The 27,432-nt window shown below is 31.2% G+C and overlaps 1 protein-coding gene across 3 annotated transcripts in view; it reads left to right on the top strand.

Annotated features, from left to right (window-relative positions):
* LOC126889497 (inter-alpha-trypsin inhibitor heavy chain H4-like) overlaps positions 1 to 10,082 on the top strand; it is a 110,279-nt gene extending 100,197 nt beyond the window's left edge. For all 3 annotated transcript variants that reach the window (XM_050657831.1, XM_050657833.1, XM_050657832.1), the window contains 2 exons: positions 4,624 to 4,798; positions 9,976 to 10,082. In XM_050657831.1, coding sequence (XP_050513788.1) covers positions 4,624 to 4,798; positions 9,976 to 10,006 — 206 coding nt within the window. In that variant the 3' untranslated portion in view covers positions 10,007 to 10,082. The remainder of the gene's footprint in view (positions 1 to 4,623; positions 4,799 to 9,975) is intronic.
* Positions 10,083 to 27,432: the final 17,350 nt, after the last annotated feature.

The raw sequence follows: 27,432 nt of genomic DNA, 5'->3' as shown, positions 1-27,432 counted from the left end.
TTATCCAAATATGTATATACTATTCATTTTAATTTTCAAAACATATCTAAATTTTATGATATAATAATAAATCCACTTAGTAAATATTTGATTAGTTTTACGTACATGACTGAAACAGTATAGACATTTGCTCAATAATAATAAAAAAATTTCGTTTGATAATCCTACACCAATACAGTTAATTTCTAGATCGAAATAGTATAGGATATGTAACTAATATTCTGCATACAAACCCTATTCGAATTCAGTCGCTGCCATGACTGAAATGGTATAGGTTTTGTAAATTCGCGTCCCGTCCTGAATTTTACGAAGCTTATCGAGTTTGCTCAATGCGTCATTTTACTTCCCTGTCCGATGCCCAGTCTTTAAAAAGCCACGTTCCCAGGTATTCAAATTTGCTCACTCTTTCAATAGACTTGGTATTCAGTGTTAAGGTAGAGTCTTCAAGTGCATTCAGGTTTCTGGAGATGATCATGAATTTGGTATTTTTGGTATTAATCTCTAATTCCATTCGCTTATTGTATTCTCCGATTATAGTGACTATGTGTCAGTGACAGTATAGTATAGTGACAAGTTGTTGAATATCGACTATGTTGTCACAAATTAAGACACCATCATCAGCATATCGTATGTTGTTGATCAATAGGGCCTTGTTATGCAAAAAGCAACCAACCCACATTATTGAGGAAAACAAGATAATGTCACATATCGATTTAAAAATGTGTATTCTACATTGTGTAAAAAGCAACCAAGCCATTCTAAATATTAAACCATGAAAAATACTACTCCAAATTATTTCTGTTTAATAATAGTTCACTTAAGATTTCGTATAAGACAACCAACCCACTTGGATTGTTAGTGTGTATCATTGGACTGAACATATTATTACATTGCACTGTCGAAAAGTACCAGCCAAGTGGGTTGATATTGTTATGCCGATTACGGTTCCTGGAATGTTGTATCTTTTTGTTTTTACGTGTAGGTACTGACCAATATTAGTTCGTGCTTAAATATTAAAATATTTGTTGTGTTATCTATTATATTATGAAGAAATCTTTGAATCTTTAATGCGAAAAATATGTTTAAATCAAGAACTGTTAAAATAATTAAAGCGGCTCGCGAAATTGCAGAACATGGTAAGTTTTAGGATTAAGGCTATGTTTATCTTACTTTTTAAATATTATGGTTTGTTGTTTTGACTGATTATCGCATATTTTTTATTTATATTGATATTATGTTTAATAGTAGAAATTCTACTGTATGGTATTACTGAGTTGACTGAAATTATTCGGTTTTATTCATGGATTTTGTGGGTTGGTTGGATTTTGCAGATTGCATTTTATTAGATATATTTCCAACATCAAAAAGAAATCAACCCTCAATATGGCTATTTTTTTTTTGTAAAAATTTATTAGGATAATTTTGATACTACTATGATAAAATTGCTCTAAAATTAAACTATTGATTAGTGAAGTTATCGTTTAAAAAAATACGACGGAAAATTAAATATTTAGAAAAACATAAAAAGTTAATTTACAAATTGAGGGTTGGTTGCTTTTTGTTTAACATGGCCCAATAGTCCATGCATTTTGATTAGACCAGTGCAGATAGCTCTAAAATGGACCAAAAAAATAAAAAATTAATAGCAGGATGAGACCAATTCCAAATGAAAGTACACATATTAGATAACATGTGGAACATTTTTCACCAAATCTGGATGAGGGGAACATGGGTTTAGGGAGCGTTTTTAGGGGTGAAAACGGTTAATTACGATTTACGGCAAAACGGCACATCCTATCGAAAAAAGTTAAATCGCAAAGTTGTAGGCAATAAAAATATCTACAACTTTTGTAAATAAACATTTTTCACATAACCTCAAAGTATCCGAGAAAATTGGAAAATTCGATGTTTTTGATTTTATTTTTTTTTTCTCACTGAAAAATTTTTTTTTTTTTACCAAATATGGTGGAAACTTACCTCTTTCTGTCCCAAACACGCTGTAATTTTTCTGTATAAAAATATTTTTTAAAACTCTTGTTTTTATGTTTAAGGGAAAATGTAAGCATTTTTTCAATTGAAAAATCTCCCGAAATTTTTTTAGCTTTTTTTAAAGAAGTTGGCATTTTTTTGTTTATTGAAACCTATATTTTCTGATGGTGTAAAAAAATATATACGTTACTGTGGAAAATTTCGTCACAAAAGGCAAAAATCGGAAATTTATTTTCAACCTCTCACCATTTTCAGATTCTCAGACGTAATATAAGTTGCATAGCGAGCAGGAACCAACGAACCTCTGTTAAAAATTTACTACACTAATGCCATTGTCTGTGATTTTTAGTTTTGTGAATAAATTATAGTTAAAAAAAAATAAAAAACACGCTTTTAAAGCATTAACAATTTAAAAATAAAATATTACTAGCTTTAATTTTAAAAGTTATTTTTAAATTTTTAGTGCTTTAAAAGCGTGTTTTTTATTTTTTTTTTAAACTATATATTTTTTTTAAAGTCGGCCTACTTACCTATAAGCTACATTTTTTTTAAACTCTTTTCTCATGAACCAAATTAAAAGTCGCAACAACTTTTTTAACGAAAAAGTTTATTTAATACAAAAGAAAGTAATTATTATAATTTAAATGGCCAATTTTTCATCAATTAATTAAGTTTTTGCTTCTTTGATGGCATTTCTTCACCACATTCGATAATGCTTACAGATTCTGCAGTTTCTTCTATGCAGCTTTCCGCAGCTATGCAACTTACATTACGTCTGAGAATCTGAAAATGGCGAGGGGTTGAAAATAAATTTCCGATTCTTGCCTTTTGTGACAAAATTTTCCACAGTAACGTATATATATTTTTACACCATCAGAAAATAGAGGTTTCGTTAAACAAAAAAAAATGCCAACTTCTTTAAAAAAGCTAAAAAACAAGAGTTTAAAAAATATTTTTATACAAAAAAATTACAGCGTGTTTGGGACATAAAGAGGTAAGTTTCCACCATATTTGGTAAAAAAAAAATTTTTTTTCAGTGAGAAAAAAAAATAAAATCAAAAACATCGAATTTTCCAATTTTCTCGGATATTTTGAGGTTATGTGAAAAATGTTTATTTACAAAAGTTGTAGATCTTCTTATAGCCTACAACTTTGCAATTTAACTTTTTTCGATAGGATGTGCCGTTTTGCCGCAAATCGTAATTAACCGTTTTCACCCCTAAAAGCGCTCCCCAACCCATGTTCCCCTCATCCAGATTTGGTGAAAAATGTTCCACATGTTATTTAATAATTGGTCTCATCCTGCTATTAATTTTTTATTGTTTTTTTGCTATTTGCACTGGTCTAGATTCCCATCTCTGCATCTTCCAAAGACTCTTTAAATATGGCTTCCGAATAAATTTTAAATAAAAGAGGGGAAAGCACACACTCCTGTCGAACACTCCTTCTTATATGTATAAGTTGGGATATAGAACTGTCTATTTTTCTTTGTGCCCTTTGATACCAGTACAAGTTTTCAATGTATCTTATGTCTTTTTGGTATATATCAAACTTTTTGAGGATCTGCATTAACTTGTGGTGTTGAACATGATCAAACGCTTTTTCCTAATCTAAAAAGCATAGGAACACGTCCTTTCTCTGGCCGTAATAATTTTGGACCAGCTCCTGTGTTGTTACTATTGCTTCTCTTGTTCCTCTAAGCCTTGCCTAAACCCGAACTGAGAATCACTGATATCCCATTCACATTTTTGTATAATCCTTGATGTAGTATTTTTAAGAATATATTTAAAGTGTGACTCATTAGGCTAATGAGTCTGTAATCCTCGCCTGTTTCTGATTAATATGCATTTATTTTCTAAAAATTTGTTTTGATTGAATATTTTCACGGCCAACCTAATAAAAATTCATGTTATCTTTGTTGCAATTAATGTTTTGGCTAAAATAATCACGAATAACTCACAGATTAAAGCAGTTAAGTATAGGGAATGCTTCAGAAATAAAAAAAATACCATAAAATATAATTTCATTACTATACTAAAATACAGGATGTTCCGTTTAAGAAAACTAAGAAAATACTCATTCCGAGTTTCGACCCACCCAGTATACTAAAATTAAGCATTTCGCTATATTAATAATTTTTAAAAATAGTAGACTATAATTAATAATTATTTGAACATAAATAGTTTTTGATGTTCATGCACTACAATTTTACAGGGAGTGCATATTACTACGAAATGGCTAAAAAAGCGTAATTATCTTTTAAACTACCTCGTATATTATCACACGTCCTTATATTTTACGAAAGAAGAGACATAGAGGAGAATAAAAAATATATACAGGGTGTTCTATTAAAAAACATGTATGACGTAGCAACCGGGGCACAATGGGAATGTCGGACCGATAAGTTAAGTCCTTTATAACCAAATAACTAAGCAATTTGGATTATAAATAAAGCAAGTTATATGAAGTTTAATAACAAGTGATCATGTCTGACTTTGTTATTTTTTAATACACAGTTTAGTTTTCTTTCTATGATGTTTTTATTCCTTAAGTATCCCGTTCTGCCCCGGTCTCCCCTATTCATTTACTTAATTGTAATGGAAAAATTTCTTATATATTTATTTATGTATCTAGGTGCATATGATTTGGGCACGGACCCAACTATTCCTGGTAATGGACAATGTAGACCGACACCTAACAGGAATATTCGCGGAGGATTTTGCAGCTTGCTGATAAATTGTCCACAAGTCCATTCATATCTGACAAGCTTCATGACTTACGAACAATATGCTTGCATCCTTAATAACAAGTAAGTAAAATATGAATTAAAGCTTAGGAAAACTTTAGCTTAGGTGCATTAAAGAGGTTTTCATTATCATCGACTTGTACGCGTGCACTGCTGGGAATAAGTCTCCCTCAGTTCTTTCCATGTGTCTCTCTCTTGTTCGGCTTGCCTCCAGTTACTAATAACACTTTTCAGGTTATCAGTCCATCTCGTTGGTGGTCGTCCTCTGCTCCGTAGTACTCCTTGTCGTGGGCTTCACTCGACAATATGATTTTTCTCTGATAACAAAATATGACTTTTTGTTAAGTGGATCCTTCTTTGAGTGTTCCTTAGTTTATAATAAAAATCTTAATATTTACATTAATTGCATTTATAGATCACCTGACTATACCGTGGAACTACTTTTTCAGAACCTGCTAGATTTGTTAGATAACCTGCCTCATAAAAGCAGAAACAATCTATGCGGTGACTTTAACATTAATTATGCTGCTGTTGTTCGACTCTCATCTTCGATATGGTCTTTCTTTATGGGGTTTTAGTACAGCTGCTCAATTTTATGATATTTTTCAATTGCAAAAAAGAGCAATAAGATATCTGTTTGGCCTCAGAAGATCTACACATTGCAGAAGTTACTTCAGAGATCACGGAATTTTAACACTTCCATCTTTATATATTCTAGAAACGGTTTGTTTAATTCGTAAACACCTTCATGTCTTTCCAGCAAGGCCCAATCATCTTTACTCCACCAAAAACTAAATCTTTGATATTTATTTACCGATCTCATCCACTGAGTTAGTAAAGAAATCAATATTATATTCCACAAAAAACCTTTACAACCATCTCCCTTTACAACTTAATCTGCAACATCTTTCCCCAAGTTCCGTAAAATGACAAAAGCCCATCTATCTAAAAGACCATATTATTCAATAGAAGAATTTCTTAATGAATAACTAAGAAAATTGGGTTTCATACGCAGTAGTTTAAACTTGTCAGTTCCTAATGTCGTATTTTATTTGTTGTAAGTATGTTCAATGTGTAATTTATATAAATTTTGCAATAAATTGTTTTTGTCCTTGCTTTTATAGCTTTAGTAAATAGTAAATATTTAGTAAATATAGTTTTAGTAAAATTTTAGTAAATTGTAGTTGTTATTTGTTATTGATATTATTTTTCTTTTGACTGTATATTTCTATTCTATTCTAATAGTCCATGTGGTGAAACCGCTCCGTCTGAAAAAAATTTCTGATTCGGTTTCTTTGTGGATTACTATTCAAAAATGTCCCCTTTAAACAAATCTGAAGGGTGCCGGCAGTGCCGGTTTACCCTAACTTCGGGCCCTGGGCACTAGAGATTTAGGGGCCCCCTTCATTGCTATTCGTTGTCTTAAACACATGCATTAACCTGCATTAACTATAAACGTTTATTGTAAAACCCATACCTTTTCAAAAATTTTAAAAATTTTTTTAAAACAAACGAGAAAAATAGCAAACGTAAAAATATTCCAAAAAATACATTTAAAAATATTTAAAAAACAGAAAGTTCTACAGAAAAACACATGACAAACAAAAAAACATATTCTAAAAAATATATAAGACAAAAATTAGCTCACTTTTTTTCTTGACTAGGCATTAGCAAACTGCCATATTAATACTATCAAAATTCAGTTGCTCCACTTCTTCATTTTTTTATAATACGATAGTGATAATGCGTCTAGGTTTTCTTGAGCCTTTGACCTTCAATATAATATGTATCTTTATTCTTTTTAAAGCCAAAAAAGACCACTCGCCTGACGCATTAGAAATTGGTATCGTCAAATATACTTGCAGTAAAGTTAAAATTTGGCAAAAGTTGCCTTTACATCCTGGATGACACCAAATTTTCAAATGTTTATTCAAATTTTGGAATAACGTTATAAAATGAATAATTTCATTATGCAAGTTCTCTTTGGTTTCATCAACATCTTTTTTATATTCCTCGCATAAAATATTAATTCATTTTTTGACTTCGTCTTTCTTTAGGGTAAAAAAATATAAATAAAGTGATGTAACATATTTGTAACATTATATTCTCTTTAAAAGATCTTGAGAAATATTGTGGCATATAACGTTAAATAGGAACTTCAATTCTGAATATCTCTTGCCCCTTTAAAATTGTTTCACTTTCAACTGCTTCATCGAAAAATGTTTTTTCTTTGTTTTTTGAAGGCCAATTCTATAGAATATGTTTGAGATTATTGCCTTCACAAAAAAATATTTTTGGCTTCTAGTTTAATTTCGCTTAAATTATTTCTTACGTCTCCAACACAGCTCAAATGTCATTAATTCTACTCCAATTGACAAGTTCAAGTCCACAGTTTCTAACGTTTTGCTTGTTGCATTCACTCGTTTTAAAATCCTTGCCCAAATCAGTGTCAATAGAGTATCTAAGTTAACCTGTCTCAAAGGTATCCATTTTATTATGCAGTGCCTTGGCTACACTTTTAACTGCAGATTTTTTGTCTCTATTATTGCTTAACTGGAAAAATATGTTTGATGGATCCGTAGTTTTTAAGTAAAGCATTTACAGCGTCAAGAGTTTCTACATGTTTTGTTTTCATCGCTTCCAGGAATTCATTGCAAGTTTGATCAGATAGATAGCTAACTGAACCTTTTTCTTTATTCGCATTCTGCTGTAAATGCTGAGCTAACAAGTTTTCAAAAGCAAAGTATACAAGAAAACTTAAGTTATTTCCCTTATGACAACTCGTTAAATTCTCATGGGGTCAACGAAAAGCTAGTCCTTGAGAAGCAAGTAATTTAATGGTGACAACAACTCTTCTTAGGACCTTTACTCAATAGTCAGCTTCGCGTTCTACTTCTCTTTCAAGCCTGCGTCTATAACTCCAATTCAACTGATGATCCATCTAACTCCAACTGATGATCTTGTTATTAATGTAACCATAGAGTTCAGATGAAATTTACTTTCTTCGTGAGATTTGAGTAAACTATTCAAATATTTCCAGTGGGTAAAATATATCCAAAATCAGTTAAACTATTTTTTTCAATTGAAAATAATTTGCATAGTTAACAATAAACAGCTTTAACACTTCTCTTTGTCTCCATTGGGTTTTACTCTATAAGAGTTGCTTTCATTTAATCTTCTATAATAAGCTTTGTCTCCAGCTTCATACATTTTTTTACAATTTTATAAGGAATCTCTCTTTGGTTTAAAAGTTGTCACAGTTCTTATTTATAAGTCTTAAAATCAGACCATATCGAAATCGCAGGTATTTCGTAGTCTTTTTCTCTATTTAAAAAAATATGGTCCTCGATTATTTAGTGGACTTTAATTTGTTATTAATAAAAGGAAGGGTCCATACGGGCCCCTCCGGGGACCGGGCCCCTGGGCGCCCGCCCCAAGCGCCTAATGGATAAAACTGCACTGGGTGCCGGGCGGAATTTTTGGGCAGAAATTGTTTAAACAATTTTTTTAAACAAATACAATCACCTTTTTTTTTGCTCTGGACACATATATTTTTAGATTTTTTAGGTCAATCAAAACAAGAAAGGTATCTTATAATTTTTTTTAGAAATTGATAGTTTTGGAGTTATAGGCGATTTAAAATCTGAAAAATGCGAAAATACGCATTTTCGAGGCTTAAAAACTCATATTTAAATTAGTATTTTTGAAGTTGCCAGACACTTAGATTGAAGACTGAACATTCAGCTCCAAGATTCTGAAGAGTGATCGCGTCTAGCTTTAGTTTATACCGTTGTTTTTTAATTGTTAAATATGCGTGTTTGTCCGATTTTTTAGCCGGTGCGACGCGCTCCATTTCAAAAATCTCCTATTTTCCTCCGAAAAATATTTTTTCTAGATTCTTTCTGATATTCTAAATAAAATAAGTTTCTCGGCATTTTTCTCAAGAGTTAATAGTTTTTAAGTTATAAGCGATTTAAAATCCGAAAAATGACAAAAAAACGCATTTTCGGATTTTAAATCGCTTATAGCTTTAAAACTATTAATTTTTGAGAAAAATGTTAAGAAACCTATTTTATTTAGAATGTCCCAAAGAACCTAGAAAAAATATTTTTCGGAGGAAAGTAGGAGATTTTTGAAACGGAGCGCGCCGTACCGGCAAAAAATCGGATAAAGACGCATATTTAACAATTAAAAAACAACGGTATAAATTAAAGTTAGACGCGATGACTCTTCAGAATCTTGAAACTGAATATTTAGTCTTCAATGTAAGTAGCTGGAACCCTCAAAAATACTAATTTGAATATGAGTTTTTAAGCCTCGAAAATGCGTATTTTCGCATTTTTCAGATTTTTAATCGCCTATAACTCGAAAACTATCAATTTCTGAGAAAATTTACAAGATACTTTTCTTGTTCAGAATGACCCGTAAAATTGAAAAATATATGATCCGGAGCAAAAAAACGTGATCTTTTGTATTTGTTTAAAAAAATTGTTTAAACAATTTCTGCCCAAAAATTCCGCCCGGGACCCTTCAGATTTGTTTAAAGGGCACATTTTAGAATAGGAATCCACAAAAAAACCGAATCAGAAATTTTTCCAGACGGGAGCGGTCTCAACACATGGACTATAATATGTTTTGTCCATCTGTTGTTTGATAATTTTTGGCGATGTGTTCTGTCCAACTCCAATTAAGCGAGCTGGCGCTCCATAGCCCTCTGATTCACACGAATCTTTTTTGCAAACTTTATTTATTTATTCCAAACATTTGCACCATACTGTATATATATTTGTCTACCAGTTCTATTTGTTCATTTTGTATTTCAAGGTGTTTACGTTACTAAGTTCGTCATATATTTTGTTTTTGTTATTCATTTTTAAGCCTATTTTATGACAGGCCGTGCAAATTCTTCCAACATTTTCTTTATTTGTCCCCAATCGTCTGCAATCAAGACTACATCGTCTGCGTAGCATAGGTGGTGTAGCATCTTTCCGTCCACATTTATTCCTTTGTCACTCCATTTGAGGGTTTTGATCACTTTTTCTAGAGCCGATATGAAAAGTTTAGGTGACAACGAATCACATTGTTGGATTCCTCTTTGGATTTTTATTTGGTTGCTGTTAGCGTGTAGTCGTATCAAAACCAAAGATATTAATAATAATATGTATTTGATGGAACAATATTGTTGTGAATATAAACATACTTTTTGTTTACCTACAAAAATGTTTTACGCTTATTTACAGATATGCCGGAGTTTGCTGTCCAATACGTTGAAGAATAACGCATAAGAATTAAAAAAATATGATTACGTTGTTTATAAAAGATTCAAATAAAGCATTTTTTAGTATGAGTATTTTTATTTACTTAAATAAAGACCCAATAATAAGGCTTAAACTTCCCCAATAATTGAAGTTCCTGAACCAGTTCCTTGATCAGTTGGCCAGTATACAGGGTGTCCAGAAACTCTCCCGACAAACGAAAACCTGAGATTATTCAGATAATTTTAAGACAATTTAACTCAATTCACCTAGTCCGAATATGCTTCCTAAGGGAGCTAGAGCTCTTTGAAGATTGGCTCTTGGAATTAGTTGTTCTTAGATATATCTCCAGAACCCTTCTATTTAGAAAAACGAAAACTGGTACGCCTCTTTAATTTCCAGAGATAAATTGATTCCATTAATTACGAATTTCTATTACCAGCCATAGACGCCCGTTTTGGGTAGGGAAACGGTTATTTTATCGCATAACTTTTTTGTCTTTAACTTCTAAGCATTTCTGACACTGGATTATTAAATTGTGAGTTATTCTAGTACTAAAAGGTAGTCTTGCTTTAAGTCGGTAGGATGCACCGTTTTCTAGAAAAATCGATTTGAAAATTTTTCGTTGGCTGAATTAAAAAAAAAAATTAAAAAAAAAACTATTTGTCTTCCAGAGATAAATCGATTTCCTCAATTGCAAAATTCTAGTACGGGTCATATGCGTCCGTTTTGGGTAGGTCAACGGGTATTTTATAGCATAACTGTTTTTTCTTTAATTTTTAAGCATTTTTGACACTTGTTGATTAAATTATGAGGTGTTGTAGTACTAAAAGATACTCTTGCTTTAAGTCGGTAAAATACACCTTGTTTTTTTGAAAAGAACTTTGAATTTTTTTCCAATTCAAAAATCGAAAAATTTTCAAATCGATTTTTCTAGAAAACGGTGAATCCTACCTACTTAAAGCAAGAGTACCTTTTAGTACTAGAATACCTTACAATTTAATAATCCAGTGTGAGAAATGCTTAGAAGTTAAAGACAAAAAAGTTATGGGATAAAATATTCGTTGCCCTACCCAAAACGGGCGCCGATGACCGGTACTAGTAATTCGTAATAATTGATGGAGTCGATTTATGTCTGGAAATTAAATAAGAGTACCAGTTTTCGTTTTTCTAAATAGAAGCGTTCTGGAGATATTTAAGAAAAACCAATTCCAAGACGCCACCTTCAAAGAGCTCTCTCTAGCTCCCTTAGGAAGCATATTCGGACAAGGTGAATTGGGTTAAATTGTCTTAAAATTGTCTGAAGAATTTAGGGTCTTCGTTTGTCGGGAGAGTTTCTGAACACCCTGTATAGGTTCATATCTTGATATAAATCTAAGATTGTTGCTTCTCATTGCAATACATAGCTCTGTCATTAGCGGTGTTTTGAAAACTTAATAGGAGAACATGGGTTGAGACAAAAGAATGAAAGAGGCGACCAACTACTTAAGTTTTGTTAACAAAAATTATTACTAGTAGTGGTTAAAATTGACCCTAAGGCTCCCCAAGGTAGCCCAGAAAGAATTTTAATAAACCAAATTGATTAGATCTTTATTTAGTAGATTCCGAAATACAATAAAATATGTTAAAACCTACCAGACTGAAAAACAAATCAATGAACATATTGAGATTAACGAAGTAAACCTTCACATCTTGATAGACAACAACATAAGTCTTCAGCTTTACAAAACTTAATAAAAAATATATAGATAAGAAAAACACATATACACTGCAGATATCTTAGATCAGATATAAATAAACATTACAGAGATAGGGTAAAAGTAACGACATTAGAAATTCTGGAAAAAGGAGGTAAACAAAAGGGAATAGATTGGAGAACCATTGCAATTTTACAATTGATGAAAGAGAGAAGACTAGGAAGATAACAAAGAAACAAAGAAGAATATAATAGAATAAGCAAGAAAACAAGACCAACTTTATTTTGAGCGTAACTTACTTATTTTTGAGGCTAGAATTTTTTTTTGACAAAACAAAAATAAACCTTTTTTTTATATAAACTTTAAAAAAGTTGAAATGAGTTTTCCCCAAAAATTGGTTATTTCACGTTGAAGTATTCGATTTGGAATTTGAGGAATATGAACCGATTTTTCATTAGCTACAACTCTGCTTCTTCTAGGCCTGGAGACCTTATACACACACACCATGTTTTTCACTCTTTTATAGTCTATATTAATATTTGTGGCAAAAAGTTTATCTAATGCCATCCCCTCTTTGTGAACAAACACACATAGTCTATATTTTTGCTAAGAATATATTTTTGCTAAGAATATTTTTTTCATAAAATACTTTTTTAAAATAGTTCGTAAACGTAGTTTTTTGTTGAAAAATGACCGTATTCACTTGCAAATAACTCGAAAATATCAACTTTGTGAAAAAACGCTATAGGACAAAAGTTGCTTAGAATTAGTCAGTTTATCCATTTCCGGACCTATTTTGAACGTATATTTTTCACTTCCCAGAAGGGGTGAAACTCATCCCAGGTCGCAAGCACACATCAATACAATATCACTTTTTTCTTTGACATTTTAGCTATCTGTACGCCAAATCTCATGTCAATCCAAGCGGTTCTTATTCACTTGCAAATAACTAGAAAAGCATTAACTCTGTGAAAAAACGCTATAGGACAAAAGTTGCTTAGAATTAGTCAGTTTATCCATTTACGGACTTATTTTAAACTTATATTTTTTCACCTCCGAGAAGGAGTGAAACTCACCCCAGGTCAAAAGCACACATCAATACAATATCAATTTTTTCTTTATCAGTTCAAACTGAAAAAAAAAGAATGTGTGTGTACTTTGTGCGCACGTAAGAAGTTATTCTTCTATTATATAATTTCAGCGAAGTAAATATACTTAACAGGTTATTTGTATTTTATTTAAATATTAAACTAACTTTCTTATCTACCACTTCCAAAAATTTTTTATTAAAACAACCAAAAATTAAAAAAAAAATATGAATCGTCCAGGATTGGATCCCGCAACTTTCCAATCGTTGGCCCAACGCTCTACCAACTACGCCACCGAGCTTATTTAAGTGACACGTAAGTTTCGGATATAATTACCCAACACGGTGACAAATAGACATATAAAAATGTTATACCTACATACATAATATTTTATTATCTTACTACAAAGAAAGACAAACCCAAAAATTATAATAAATAATACATTTACTAAAAACACTAATATATTCTTTTAATGACTTATTTGCGCTGATACAGATACATACAAACCTATCTTGAAAGATTAGCAACGAACTATTACTGCGCATGCGCGCAGATTTATGAAATTTTACTCTCAATCGCGCCTAAAGAAGAGTAACTTCAAAAAAAAAAAAATAAAAAAAAGATTGTGTGTGTACTATGTACGCACGTAAGAAGATATTCTTCTATTATATAATAGGTAATTTAAACGAAGTAAATATACTTAAAAGGTTATTTGTATTTTATTTAAAAATCAAACTAACTTTCTTGTCTACCACTTTCAAAAAATTTTTATTAAAACAACCAAAAATAAAAAAAAAATATGAATCGCCCCGGGAATTGAACCCGCAACCTTCCAATCTCAGTGCTAACGCATTTCTAACTACTCCATCGAGGCACTAGAAATAGACATGTAAGTTTCGGATATAATTACACAACACGGCGACATATAGTGTAAAAATGTTATGCTTACATAATATTTTATTAATCCAAAAACACAAGAATTATAATAAATAATACATTTCCTAAAACCATTAATATATTCTTTTAATGACTTATTTGCACGGTTACAGATACATACATACCTATCTTGAAAGATTAGCAATGAACTACATACTGTCAGTGTGCGCAGGCGCGCGGTAAATGTACAATTTTACCCTCCATCGATTCGCCGCGAAAGAAGAATATCTTCAAAAAATAACGAACATCCAGGTTTAACCCGGGGACCCCTCGATCTGCAGTCGAATGAGTGGTAGAATGCTATTCTACCACTAAGCTATCGATCCGCTATGGATTTATGTACTTTAAAACGAGATCTAAATGTCATCGCATTACTTAGATTTAAAATGGATTAAAATCAAAAATAACACTAAATGCATCTATACAAAAGCTGTTAAATATTGTATTTTAATCGAGTTCTGAGCTTTTCTGAAAATTTCAGGTCTCTGCGTAGTCTGGAAGTTTGCTTAAAATAGATTACAAGATTCCTCGGACATAGTGACAAAGACAAGTATATTTCTGTATGCCGGAGGTAAAGGGCACTATGTCCATTTTTGTCAATAATGGGATTATACGGCAGTTATAATGAACTTTTCATTCTCCACACAGAGGTATAAAGCACTATGTCCTACTTTATAAAATAACAAAGATAATCACTTTATAAAAATATCATGTCACATTTTGTTTAAAGGCAGAGGGCACCATGTGGACATGGTGCCCTCATGGTTGAACGAAGTTACAAAATAAATCCAGTATTAAACAAGCAGGTATTACATTTTACCCTTTAATGATTTTCATGAAGGAGAAACAAATTAAAGTATGTCCCCTAGATTGTGTTTTAATTTTTTTTATTAAAAATAAAAATCAAGTTTAGTGTCACAATATGTATTTTAAATAATACAATTTTGAAAGTTAATAACCTGAAGAATAAATTAGACAAGGGATTGTGACATAATGTGTATTAACATACATCCTGTGAATAAAGAAACACAAAAATAAACTTACAACGCTTCTCCTGTAAAATTACAAATTTGTGACATAGTGCCCTTTACCTCCGGCATACAGATCTATAAAAACGTTTTAAAATGACTATCTACAGTACAGGAACTAGAGCCATGATAAACTATAGTTGTGAGACTTGGGTCATGCCAAAAAAGATGAAGCACAACGCAGGACATTCGAGATAAAGATCCTGAGAAAAGTAGCAGTCCAGTATGAGTCCAAGAGGTAGCACATGGAGAATCAGAAGAAACGGCGAGATTAACGAATTGAATGAAGGACACGATACTGTATAAGATTTGTTAAAAGTCAGGTATTGTCATGGCTGGGCCATGTCCAGAAGCAAGAAGATACAAAAAGAAAGAGGAAAGTTTTACAATGGAAGCCGATAAAAAGACAAAAAAGGAAGAAAGAACGAGATAATTGGATGATGTGGAAGACGATCTGATAGTTATAAATGTAAGACAATGAAATTATGAATGTAAGATAAAATAAAAATGTATACCATTTTTAATGTAAGATAGTGATGATGATATCCAACCTCCGATTGGGAGACAGTAGGTACTTCCAGACAGGCGAAGACTCATCCAGGATTATGATGCCAAAAGTAAAACACGGAGAAACTAACAGACTGGAAAAATATGTAACGAGGAACCCGAAGAAAAATGCTCAAAGAATCTATCGAGCTTATCGTATTTATTTTATCACCTTCAAAGGAATTCTAACCTAGTTCCTATGTAGTACGTTTTTTAAAGGTAAAATATTGCAAAACCTCTAAATTTTAAAGAACCGCTTGGATTGACATGAAATTTGGCATACACATAGCTAACAAGTCAAAAAAAAGTGATATTGTGCCAATGTGTGCTTTTGCCCTAGGGGTGAGTTTCACCCCCTTTTGGAGGTGCAAAATATATGTTCGAAATAAGTTCGGAAATGGATAAAATGACTAATTATAAGCAACTTTTGTTCTAAGTTTTTTCGCCAAGTTAATACTTTTCGAGTTGTTTGCGAGTGAATATGTTAATTTTTCTACAAAATAACCACGTTTTCAGACAGTTTTTCGCAAATAACTCAAAAAGTAAGTATTTGGTCGAAAAAAATTCCTATCAAAAATATAGCATATAAAAAAGTGAAAAACATGGTGTATGTATTAGGTCACTATACCTAGTAGAACCAGAGTTATAGCTAATGAAAAATAGGTTCGTATTCGTCAAATTCCAAATCGAATATTTTAACGTGCCATAACCAAAAAACGAAGCACTTTTTTGGGGTAAACTCATTTTAACTTTTTTAAAGTGTTTAAAAAATGCTTATTTTTGTTTTTCAAAAAAATTGTTGAATATCAAAAGTAAACAAGTTACGCTCAAAATAAAGTTGGTCCTTTTTTTGGTAAGAAATCGGGAAAATCACCCCCTAATTAACATTTAGAATGAACTTAATTGTTACCACTTGACAAGTTTTTTACTCGCGTATGTAGTGATCGTAAGTTTCATCGGTTCGAAGTCCTTATTTTTGAAAGAGCTGTAGTTAAAAGGGATTGAACGAGTCACTTATCACGAGTGTATGCAAATTTAGAAACACCGAATCTTAACCAATTTTTGTTTTACAGAAAAACAAAAATATACAAAATATTCAGAAAAGTAAAGCCGACTTTTTTATTGCTTAAGATTTTTGGTGTCTCTAAATATTTTTAAGTTATTTTGAAAAAAAAAGCTTTTTTTTCAAAATTAAAATTTTTAAAAATTTTACTTTAAAACCAAATTTTTTTAAAAATAAGCACTTTGAATCGATGAAACTTACAGATCATATAAACACAACATAAGTAAAGTAACTTGTGAAGCGGTAACAATTAATTTCATTTAAGTTTAATGGGGGCCAACTTTATTTTGGGCGTAACTTGCTTTCATTTGATGCTAGAAATTTTTTCATACAAACAGAAGTAAAGCTTTTTTTAAACACTTTAAAAATGTCGTAATGTGTTTCCCCAAGAATGCTTCATTATTTGGATATTTCACATTGAATTATTCTATTTGGAATTTTTCGAATATGAAGCTTATTTTCATTAGCTATAACTCTACTTTTGCTAGGTATAGAGAGACCTAATATGTACACCGTTTTTTTTTTCATTTTTTTATAGGCTATACTTTTGCTAAGAATATTTTTTTCGACAAAATGCTTATGTTTTGAGTTATTTGCTAAAAACCGTCTAAAAACGTGGTTATTTTGTTGAAAAATGAACATATTCACTTGCAAATAACTCGAAAAGTATTGACTTGTTGAAAAAACTCTATAGAACAAAAGTTGCTTAAAATTAGTCAGTTTATCCATTTCGGTACTTATCTTGGACATATATTTTTTTACTCCCGAGATAGGGTGAAACTTACCCCAAGGGCAAAAAAATAAATCGGCATCCTATCGCTTTTTTTCTTTGTCATGTTAGCTATGCGTATGCCAAATTTCAAGTCAATCCATGCGGTTATTTTAAATTTACATCAAAAACCGTGAAAGAATGTACTAATGTATTTATACACTGCTTACAGAGCTTAACAAATAAATAGTTTTCATAATATGAAATAAATCTCAAACTTACTTACAAATAACTAATCATTTTATTCAGAACAAAACAAAGCATAAGAGCATAACATATGCTTCGTTGTAACAAGAAATTCCAAAGAATATAAACTTTAAGAATAACTGGGAATTTAAGAAGACTTAGAAAATAAATATTTTCTGGAAATTCATAAAACACGGATGTGTTTTTGTGTTCCTTTTTATTTACTATCATTAGTAACTACCAATTTCATAAATAATTTTACTAAGAATTTTTATTTAACGTCTTATGTGTCGAAGAATCCATGTACACATAGTTTCAAAAGTTATGCATCACCCCGCGTAGGTATTCACGATTTTTACACTTTTATAAATCCTTATCCTTATCACATTTAGGCCTGGATCCCTCGTACCAAAAAAAAGTTGATTAATGGAAAGCTGAAAATTTGTTAATAGCTTAACGGTGTCTAGGCGAACAAACTTTTATGTACGGGAACACTGGAACAGGGGAAGTTTTAATTGTGGAACGTGGAACGTGTCATCCTGACAAGTTTAAGATTGTGAAAACTAGCAGGTTATAAATAATGTAAATTAAAATCAAAAATCCACGTGTTTCAGGATTATTTCTTAAAATGCTCTGTTTAGCTAAAAAAGAATTTGTTCCATACTTTACGGACACAGTGTATAAAGTTTGCTATTGATAGACCGGTCTAGTTAGACTCAAAAATAGGAGTGAGGTTACAACAATTACCATTAAGCTGAGAATTGTCAGGATTGTTCAAAATACCATCATAAATGAAATCTAAGAAGTCCTCAAATTCAAGCCGAGCTAAAAAATTTACGCGGGGTCAAAGGTCACCAAATATAGTTTTTAACGATTTTCAGCAAAACAGTAAGTTTTATCATAAAATTAGTTCTAATAAAAAATGTAGATTGGGTCATTATCTATAAAAAATATCTTATTACTTTTTTTCCTAAGAGCCACCGTTTTTGAGATACAACGATACAAAAAGTTGTAATCGTCATAATATGCGCACACGTTTCCACACCACCTTTGAGCTAGTGTACTTAGCGCATTTTTTTAACGTGGTTTCCCCAGTAGGCCAATTCCACGGATCTGTTATAATTCTGTTTAATTTGAAGCTATTGAATAATTGATATTGGCAAGGGTTGAAAATGATAAAAGTTATAAGAAGCAGTATAAATTAAAAAAAAAGAAAATTTATCCAACTGGTTCATAATTTTCTAATACTTCTGCTTCCTCTTCTCCTTGTTCTTCTTCTTCACCTTCTAGTTCTCCTTCTTCTTCTTCTTCTTCTTGTTGTTTATCCTGGGTGCAAGTAAATTGGCCCAATAATGACACATCGCATGGCTCCTCGATAGAATCAAATGAATCCTCAATTGTTGGTGATTCAACATTGGAGCACGACCGGTTTTGACAATTAGTGCATGCTACCGAACAAAACACTCCAACTTTTTTGCAACCACATTCAGCGCTACATCCCGTTTTACATTTACAGTTGCAAAAAATTGTGTTCAGGAGTTTTTCCAGCGCAGGTGGGAGTAAAGTTTGAATTGGTTCTAATGAACTGTCGACTAATTTTCATCCCCAGTCTTTTGGATCTAGCTGATAACCAAGCCACACTCAAACTTGGTAATATACCCGAAAAAGGTGTTAATGAGCAGCCGCTGAGGTTGGATGAAGATTTATTTTTTATTTATTTATTTATTTATAGTACTATACAATTGACCTGGCCTCTTGTGACTAATCCAGGTCGTTTCCTGATGGGATTACAGTAGTTTATTACAATATTATTACTTTAAAAATTTTTTCTCTTTGACTAATTAACAATATAGCCCCAATCTACTACTAATTATGAAAACTACAAATTGTAAACAATTCTAATAAAAAATTCTAATGAACAAATAATAACAACTAAACAAAAACTAATAAACAAAAGATAAATTATTACTTTGTTTTGAACATATAATTTTTTATAAAAGTGCTCCCATTTCTCATTCTCAGATTCATCTAAAAATAGTCACGAATAATTTTAAGTGCAGGTCTAATCGACTTTACGATATTCTCAATGGTATTTCGGTGAAATATATAAAAAAATATATAATATTAATGAGGTTGGATGAAGACAAGATAACTGCACTTGTTTTTTATTTCGAGTATTTTTAAAAAACATGCATATCAAAACTTATCTAAGCACGTAATTTTTTTAGGCGGTCCATACATAGAGAGAAGAAAGCTAATTCCGTTGGAAATAAATTTTTGTGGAGTTGAATTAGTTTTTTTTTAATTTCAGCATATTCAAGTAAATCTTGTTTTTCAAACATTTTAAAAACAGTTGTTTTACCCCTCCTGAAAAATGCTGATGTCCTATCACAGCCAGTTATTCTGTAATAGTAAATAAACTAAATTTGCATAAAGTTTTTTGTATATTGAAATGTTTATTAGTACTTAGCAATAAACATTTTGCCTAGAAAGTTGGCTTTCATTATTATGTTCAAATCCTTCTGAGAAAAGAATAGGTAGGGTGATTAGATTAGCCGACGTACCGATAGAATGTGTTTATTCCGACAAAACCCATCTTTACAAATTGAATAAGAGGCATTAGTAAAAAGAATGATTATAAGTTAATACTTTGCCATATCAATTTACTATTTTTGTTGGGAATCAGCCGTAAAATTGAAATAATCCTTATTATTGTCGCGTTACATTCACTTTGTAAAGATTTTTTTTGTTGGCACTGTAATATAATACAGCTTATACATTCCATCCCTCGGTAGACCGAAAGCTGTATAGTAGAAACATTATCATATTTATAATATCTTATATAGAGTTTCATGATATTCGATAAAAACATCGATATTGTATTGATATCGTATCGAAAACCAATATGATACCGATACAATATATACCTTAGCAATATTAATGTCGATACGATACTCATTATCTGAAATCAATACAATACTCTTGTATTGTCGATAAGCTTGCCTCGATATTATTGAAAATATCGATATCGAGAAAAAAAAAATAAAACGCCACAGTTGTTTGATTATATTTTGTGGAATAGGTATTTAGATCATAATTATTTATGTTGTTCTGAAGCTATTTTCTTGTGGCATTTTTACAATTTTAACTATTTAGAATGGGAAATAAGCCACAATATTATTAAAAAATGATTTTTATTAACGTTTCGACGCCCAAATCGGGTGCCGTTGTCAAAATACAAAATACTATTATTTTGTATTTAATAATTAATTTAATAATATTAATACAATAGTATTTTGTATTTTGACAACGGCACCCGATTTGGGCGTCGAAACGTTAATAAAAATCATTTTTTAATAATATTGTGGCTTATTTCCCATTCTAAATAGTTAAAAATAATTATTTATTACATAAAAGTATAAGTGATCTGCAACCCAAGCATCAGCTGTTATAATATTTTACACTTCAGTGCATGAACTTGAAATTGTTGAGAGTGAGTAAATGTCTGTTATGATTACACTGTTTATATCATGTGGCATTTGTGGCAATATTATGGAAGTAAGTGATGATGACTCAAAAATAATTTTTAACAAATACTGAATTGCGATTTATTCCGAATCTCCGGGGATTCCCTATATTTTCAACATTAGTTAAACAATACAGAATTATTAAATATTTGTCGACTTTCAAAGAAGCATTCAGCCATATTCAATCTTTATAAGAATATACATATAAGTTACAAGCAATATTCGTAATATTTTTAGAATATTGTCCATTTGCCAAGCATGCATTTTTATAAGAAAGTATTGCCGATATCGATACTCGATACGATATTTCATTGGCATTGGCCTAACCAATACAATACTCAATACTTAAAAAGTATCGATATTATATCGAATCGTGAAGCTCTAATCTTACATATATTATTATGTGTAATATAAGTTAAGTTGACCGATAGAACATGATGTTTACTTGTATTACAGCTTCAGTGATGTAAATTCGTGGTGTACTAATACCTATGTAAATATTATGACGATTAGAACTCTTTCTCAACTCTTTGAATCGTCGTATCTCAAAAACGGTGGCTCTTAGGAAAAAAGCATACAGATATTTTTTATAGATAATAATTATTATCTAATCTACATTTTTTGTTGGAACTAATTTTATCATAAAACTTACCGTTTCGCTGAAAATCGGTAAAAACCATATTTGGTGACTTTTGACCCCGCGTAAATTTTTTAGCTCGGGTCGGATTTATGAGGACTTTTTAGATTTCATTTATAATGGTATTTTGAACAATCCTACCAATTTTCAGCTTAATGGTAATTGTTGTAACCTCACTCCTATTTTTGAGTCTAACTAGACCGGTCTATCAATAGCAAACTTTATACACTGTGTCCGTAAAGTATGGAACAAATTCTTTTTTAGCTAAACAGAGCATTTTAAGAAATAATCCAGAAACACGTGGATTTTTTATTTTAATTTACATTATTTTAAAATAATATTCTAATATACAGGGTGAATTACTTTCGAGTAATGACGTCACTGGCATTTTTTTTTAAATAGAACACCCCCATTTTGTCTTAATTTTCGGATTACTCTAGCTGAGCTGATTTCAAAAATGTGTCACATGTTGATTCAAATTGGTACAGGGTGGACAAAAATATAATAGTTTTGTGTGTGCTCATAATATTAAATTTTAATTAATTTTTGATATTAAATTAAACAATATCAAAAATTAATTAAAATCAAAAATTAATTAAAATCAAAAATTAATTAAAATATCAAAAATACCATAAGTATTTTTGATAATATTGTTAATTTAACTAACGCGTTACTTTATGAACACACACAAAACTATTGTATTTTCGTCCACCCTGTACCAATTTGAATCAACATGTGATACATTTTTGGAATCAGCTCAGCTAGAGCAATCCGAAAATTGAGACAAAATGGGTGTGTTCCATTTAAAAAATGACGGTGACGTCATTACTCGAAAGTAATTCACCCTGTATATTAGAATATTATTTTAAAATACGGTAAACTAAAATCAAAAATCGACTTGTTTCAGGATTATTCCTTAAAATGCTCTGTTTAGCTAAAAAAGAATTTGTTCCATACTTTACGGACACAGTGTATGTATAATATGAAAAAATGTTTGTCCGAAAAATATGTTGAGCATTTTAATAAGTCCGACACATAGAACATGTCAAATGACAGGAATTATGTTGGTGCTAAATAGCAGTCTGATTTTTGCATGAGAGTTTAATGAAAGAGTCTGTGAGAGAAACAGATCAAATGGAAGTTCTGTCCGCCAAAATACATGGGACGTTTTCGTAGTCTTACGTTCGAAACCTCTAACCTGTTCCACAATTAAATCTTCCCCTGTTCCAGTGTTCCCGTACATCAAAATTTGTCCGACTAGACACCGTTAAGCTATTAACAAATTTTTAGCTTACTATTAATAAAATTTTTTCTGGTACGCGGGATCCAGGCCTAATATTTAATAGGCTTTTTTCATATAAAATACATCTTTTCCGAAAATCGGTCAGGAATTTAGACATTTTTAACAACATTTTTGAAAGAAACGTTCGGTACTTCCTTATACTTAGCCGTTGCCTGGAAACGAAAAATAACTTACCGGAAATATTATTTTTCTATGGATGCTATACAATGTGCAACTTCTCTCACTACTTACATACATTCAAAACGAACAATTTCTCAGGCAGTGAGAAAAGTCGGCCATTGCAGTGAGAAATATTTTTTCTCACGGGTTCATCGCCGGTTTACATACATAGGATCGCCATTTCCATGGTAACATGCACAATACAAACATAATTATTTTTGTCAAATAAAATGTGTTTAAACTTATCAAAACTTATCAAAAATTACCTTTTAAGACTATTCAACTGTGAATTATAATTTTAAATAAATAAAGTATATAAATAGTAAGAATATTAAGTACCTATGTGTATATATGTACTTTATTTCAATTTAGGCATATAATATACCTAAAAGCACCTAAATTATTTAATTTTGAAATTTGAACTCTTGACAAAAACGCATCCATAGAAAAAGTACAGTGTACAACACGAGAGAAAATGACATATTTCTCTCTCGCTTGATTTGCGGCACGCAGAGTAACGTTCTCTCGCCTCGTGCCTCGGCTCGTGCCAAAAAACTTCTGCGCTCGTGAGAAATCTGTATTTTTTCTCTCTTGTTGTACAATATACTATTTTCTATGGATGCTATACAATGTGCAACTTCTCTCACTACTTACATACATTCAAAACGAACAATTTCTCAGGCAGTGAGAAAAGTCGGCCATTGCAGTGAGAAATATTTTTTCTCGCGGGTTCACCGCCGGTTTACATACATATGATCGCCATTTCCATGATAACATGCACAATACAAACACAATTATTTCTGTCAAACAAAATGTGTTCAAACTTGTCAAAACTTATCAAAAATTACCTTTTAAAGGTCAACTGTGAATTATAATTTTAAATAAATAAATATATAAATATTAAGAATATTAAATACCTCTGTGTATACATGTATTTTATTTCAATTTAGGCATATAATATACCTAAAAGCACCTAAATTATTTAATTTTGAAGTTTTAACTATTGACAAAAACGCATCCATAGAAAAAGTACAGTGTGCAACACGAGAGAAAATGACATATTACTCTCTCGCTTGATTTGCGGCACTCGCCTCGTGCCTCGGCTCGTGCCAACAAAGTTCTGCGCTCGTGAGAAATATGTCTATTTTCTCTCTTGTTGTACAATATACTATTTTTCTCACTTGTCGTACAATATACTATTCCTTACTGTAAGGAATAGTACTTATATTGTGTAACAAGTGCAGAAAGGTACCAATTTCTCACGAGTTTGAAAAGTTGCGGTACGAGCGCAAGCGAGTGCCGCAATTCAAACGAGTGAGAAATTACTTTTCTGTACGTGCTACACACTATACTTTTTCTACAACCACATGTTTTGCTAAAACTAAAAATCACAATTTCCAATCGAATTTCCATTATAACAATAAATTATAAGTTTTAAACTGTGTTTAATTAATACTAATTAATTTAAATTCCTTATACGTAAACAAATTACACACAAAAAAGTTGAAAAATTAATGCACTATATTAATTTGTTTGAATTTAAACTATTTTAAATAATTATTACAAAATAATGTCACATTTTTGACGTTATTTGCGCAGGCACGTAAACCTACTTCATTCGACGTATCTTGCTAAGGTTGCTAAATCCTTATTGGTTAATTGATAATTATAAATATTTATTAAGAATAAAATTGTAAAATAAAAGAGTTGTAACATCCATAATTTAATTTCTATTCGATAATTAAGTATAATAATTGCCTTACAGGTTATATTTGTCTACACCTTAACCACAGATGTAAAGAGAATATATAACTTTACTCAAAATGAGATAGTCTACTGTGCGGAAAAGAACTTTCCGGCACAAACGTCACTTTTCTGCAAACTAATGTCATATATCTTATACGTACTGTGAGAAAATATCAACTTTCTTAACATAAAACTGTGCAGAAAAGTGTATTTTGAATAGTGGTTGCAGCGGCGGCTCGTGGGTCAATCTTCAGGGGGGTCATTTTGGTTTGAAAACTTCAAACTGTTGATTTTTTAAAGTATTTAAAAGATCTTTTAGCATTTATATTTTAGATAAAAAATACAGACTTAGATAAAACTCAATACTATTTACCCTAGTTTTCCGAAAATTAAATTTGTCTTTTTTTAGAGTAAATCTTTTAAAAAATATAGGAAAAATGGTATGAACAGGTTATTGACTGATATATAGATAGGAATATTTATAGTATAATAAATTGTAAATTTATTAAAACGAAACTTACTTTAAATATTTTTATATTTTAAGTCAATTCTTCTATCCTTTAGTTCTGCAAAATAGTCTATGACCTTCTCATTGAAATTTGGAATGCTCTTGACAAGCGTTTTCTCGATGCTCAGCATAGACAAGGCACTAAGTCTAGGTTGTCCCATCGTATTACGCAGGAATGTTTTTACTCTTTTTAAAGTAGAAAAACATCTCTCACTTTCCACGGTTGTCATAGGGAGTGTGCACAAAATATTTAATAACTTCACTGCTTCAGAAAATGTTTCAGACAAATTCATGTTAATAAAAAGCTGAAGTATGGCTACTGCACCAGCACTATTGCGAAAATCCTCACGACAATATAAGACTTCAAGTTCCGATTTTAGTTTGGAAATATTCACTGTGGGATAATTAGCCGTCACCATTTTTAAAATATTTTGCGGAAAGTTGGTAGTGTATGCTTCAAATTTCTCTATGTAGAATAACTGTGAAATCATGAGATGATCATTGAAACTAAACCTGTGATTTATTTCAGATATAATAATATCACAAATTTCAAGTGCAGTTCGTCGCTTTGGATCCTCTGCAGTAGTTTTTCTTTTTTTTGCTGTTGATGTGCTTGGTACTTCTGATTCCAAAATAGTATTTCTAATTATTTGGATATTGTTGTTAAAAGACAGGATACAATTTTTGACAGATATAACATCAATGTCTCGCATTTGCAATTGTTTAAACAATATATCAACATGGGGCATTATTTTATGGAAAAAATTTAACCAAAATAAAAAATGCTCATCTTCCAAATGTCTTTTTAAACCAGTTGCTTGATTTATATTGTTACCATCTTGCTCCCCATCAATAATTTCCTCTAAGCAAGATTTTAAATCATCTTTATAAGTGTATACAATTTCAACACATTTTGTATTGAAAGCCCATCGAGTAGGCGCAGCTTTAGGTAGCCTTACTTTAACCACTCTATCCAGAACCATCGTACGTTTTGGAGATCGGCCGAAAAAGGACGAAAATCCGTGTAAATTTGCAAAAAATATTTTTATCGGTTTGTGTTGACTCGCCGCTTTTTGGAGGATAAGATTAAATTGATGGGCATAGCAGTGAATGAAGTGTGCATTTGGGTATATTTCTTTAATTTTTGTTTGTACTCCTCCCAGTTTACCGCTCATGACTGATGCACCATCGTAACTTTGGGCAATCAATTTTTCAGGTGCTTCATTAATTTTTAATAATTGAAGTTCTTCCAATATTACATTAGTTAAATGTTGTGCTGTAGTACCTAGGGGGTTAACAAATTTCCAAAATCTTTCATGTACAATACCAGTTAATACATATCGCAATATGATAATCATCTGCGTTTTATTGGAGCTGTCTGTGGTCTCATCTACTTGAATGGCCACAAAATTTGTCTGGCCAATCTCCTTCATGATATGAGTATGCACAATGGCTAACATTGATTCTAAAATATCGTTCTGAATTGTTTTCGATGTTCCTTTAAATACTGTACTTTTTTCAATGTGTTCTTTAAACATTAAATCCAGTTCAGAAACAAAATCGATAAGGCCCAGAAAAATTCCACGATTATTGGAGCTGTCACTTTCGTCATGACCGCGCAATGCAATTTCGAAAACTCCACAAAATTTTACACAGTCGATTAGTTTGTTTAAAATATACCTATTTTTAGATACCAATTCATTAAAGTCATGCACAGATTTACGATATACACTATCAAGTTGCTGTCTTATGTTAACACGTCCTAAACTTGCGTAACTCATTGATGAATTTATATGAGTAGTTGAAGAGGCATGTTTTGTAATTTTCACTTTTAAATGCTTAATGTCAGTTACTCCATTTTTCGCCCATACAGCGTCATTCGAAAACAGTAAACACGGATAGCAAAAAAATGCATTTCTCACACTGCAGCCACAAATCCAATCACACAAATTGTACATTGATTCTTTAAAATATCTTTGAATGTCCTTACCCCTATCCTTTGTTGTTTGTTTTAAATTCATGTTTGGTTTTGGTCGACCACTTTCTTTTTTCTCAAGCCGCCGTTCATAATTTAGTGTTCCAGCAGATTTTAAGGCAATTATTTCGTCAACAACACTCATCTTGTTTTTGTTACAATCACAAAAAAATCCAACAAAACAAAATAAATTACGCAAATACGCCGCGATCGATATAGACCTGCCGTGAAGTGCGGTCAGCAGACGGTAACTAACTAAACGTGAGGCCGTCGA

The sequence above is a fragment of the Diabrotica virgifera genome, chromosome 8 (assembly GCF_917563875.1).
Source record: "Diabrotica virgifera virgifera chromosome 8, PGI_DIABVI_V3a".
NCBI lineage: Eukaryota > Metazoa > Arthropoda > Insecta > Coleoptera > Chrysomelidae > Diabrotica > Diabrotica virgifera.
Note: the sequence above shows the minus strand (reverse complement) of the source record. Positions and strands in the feature narration are given on the sequence as shown.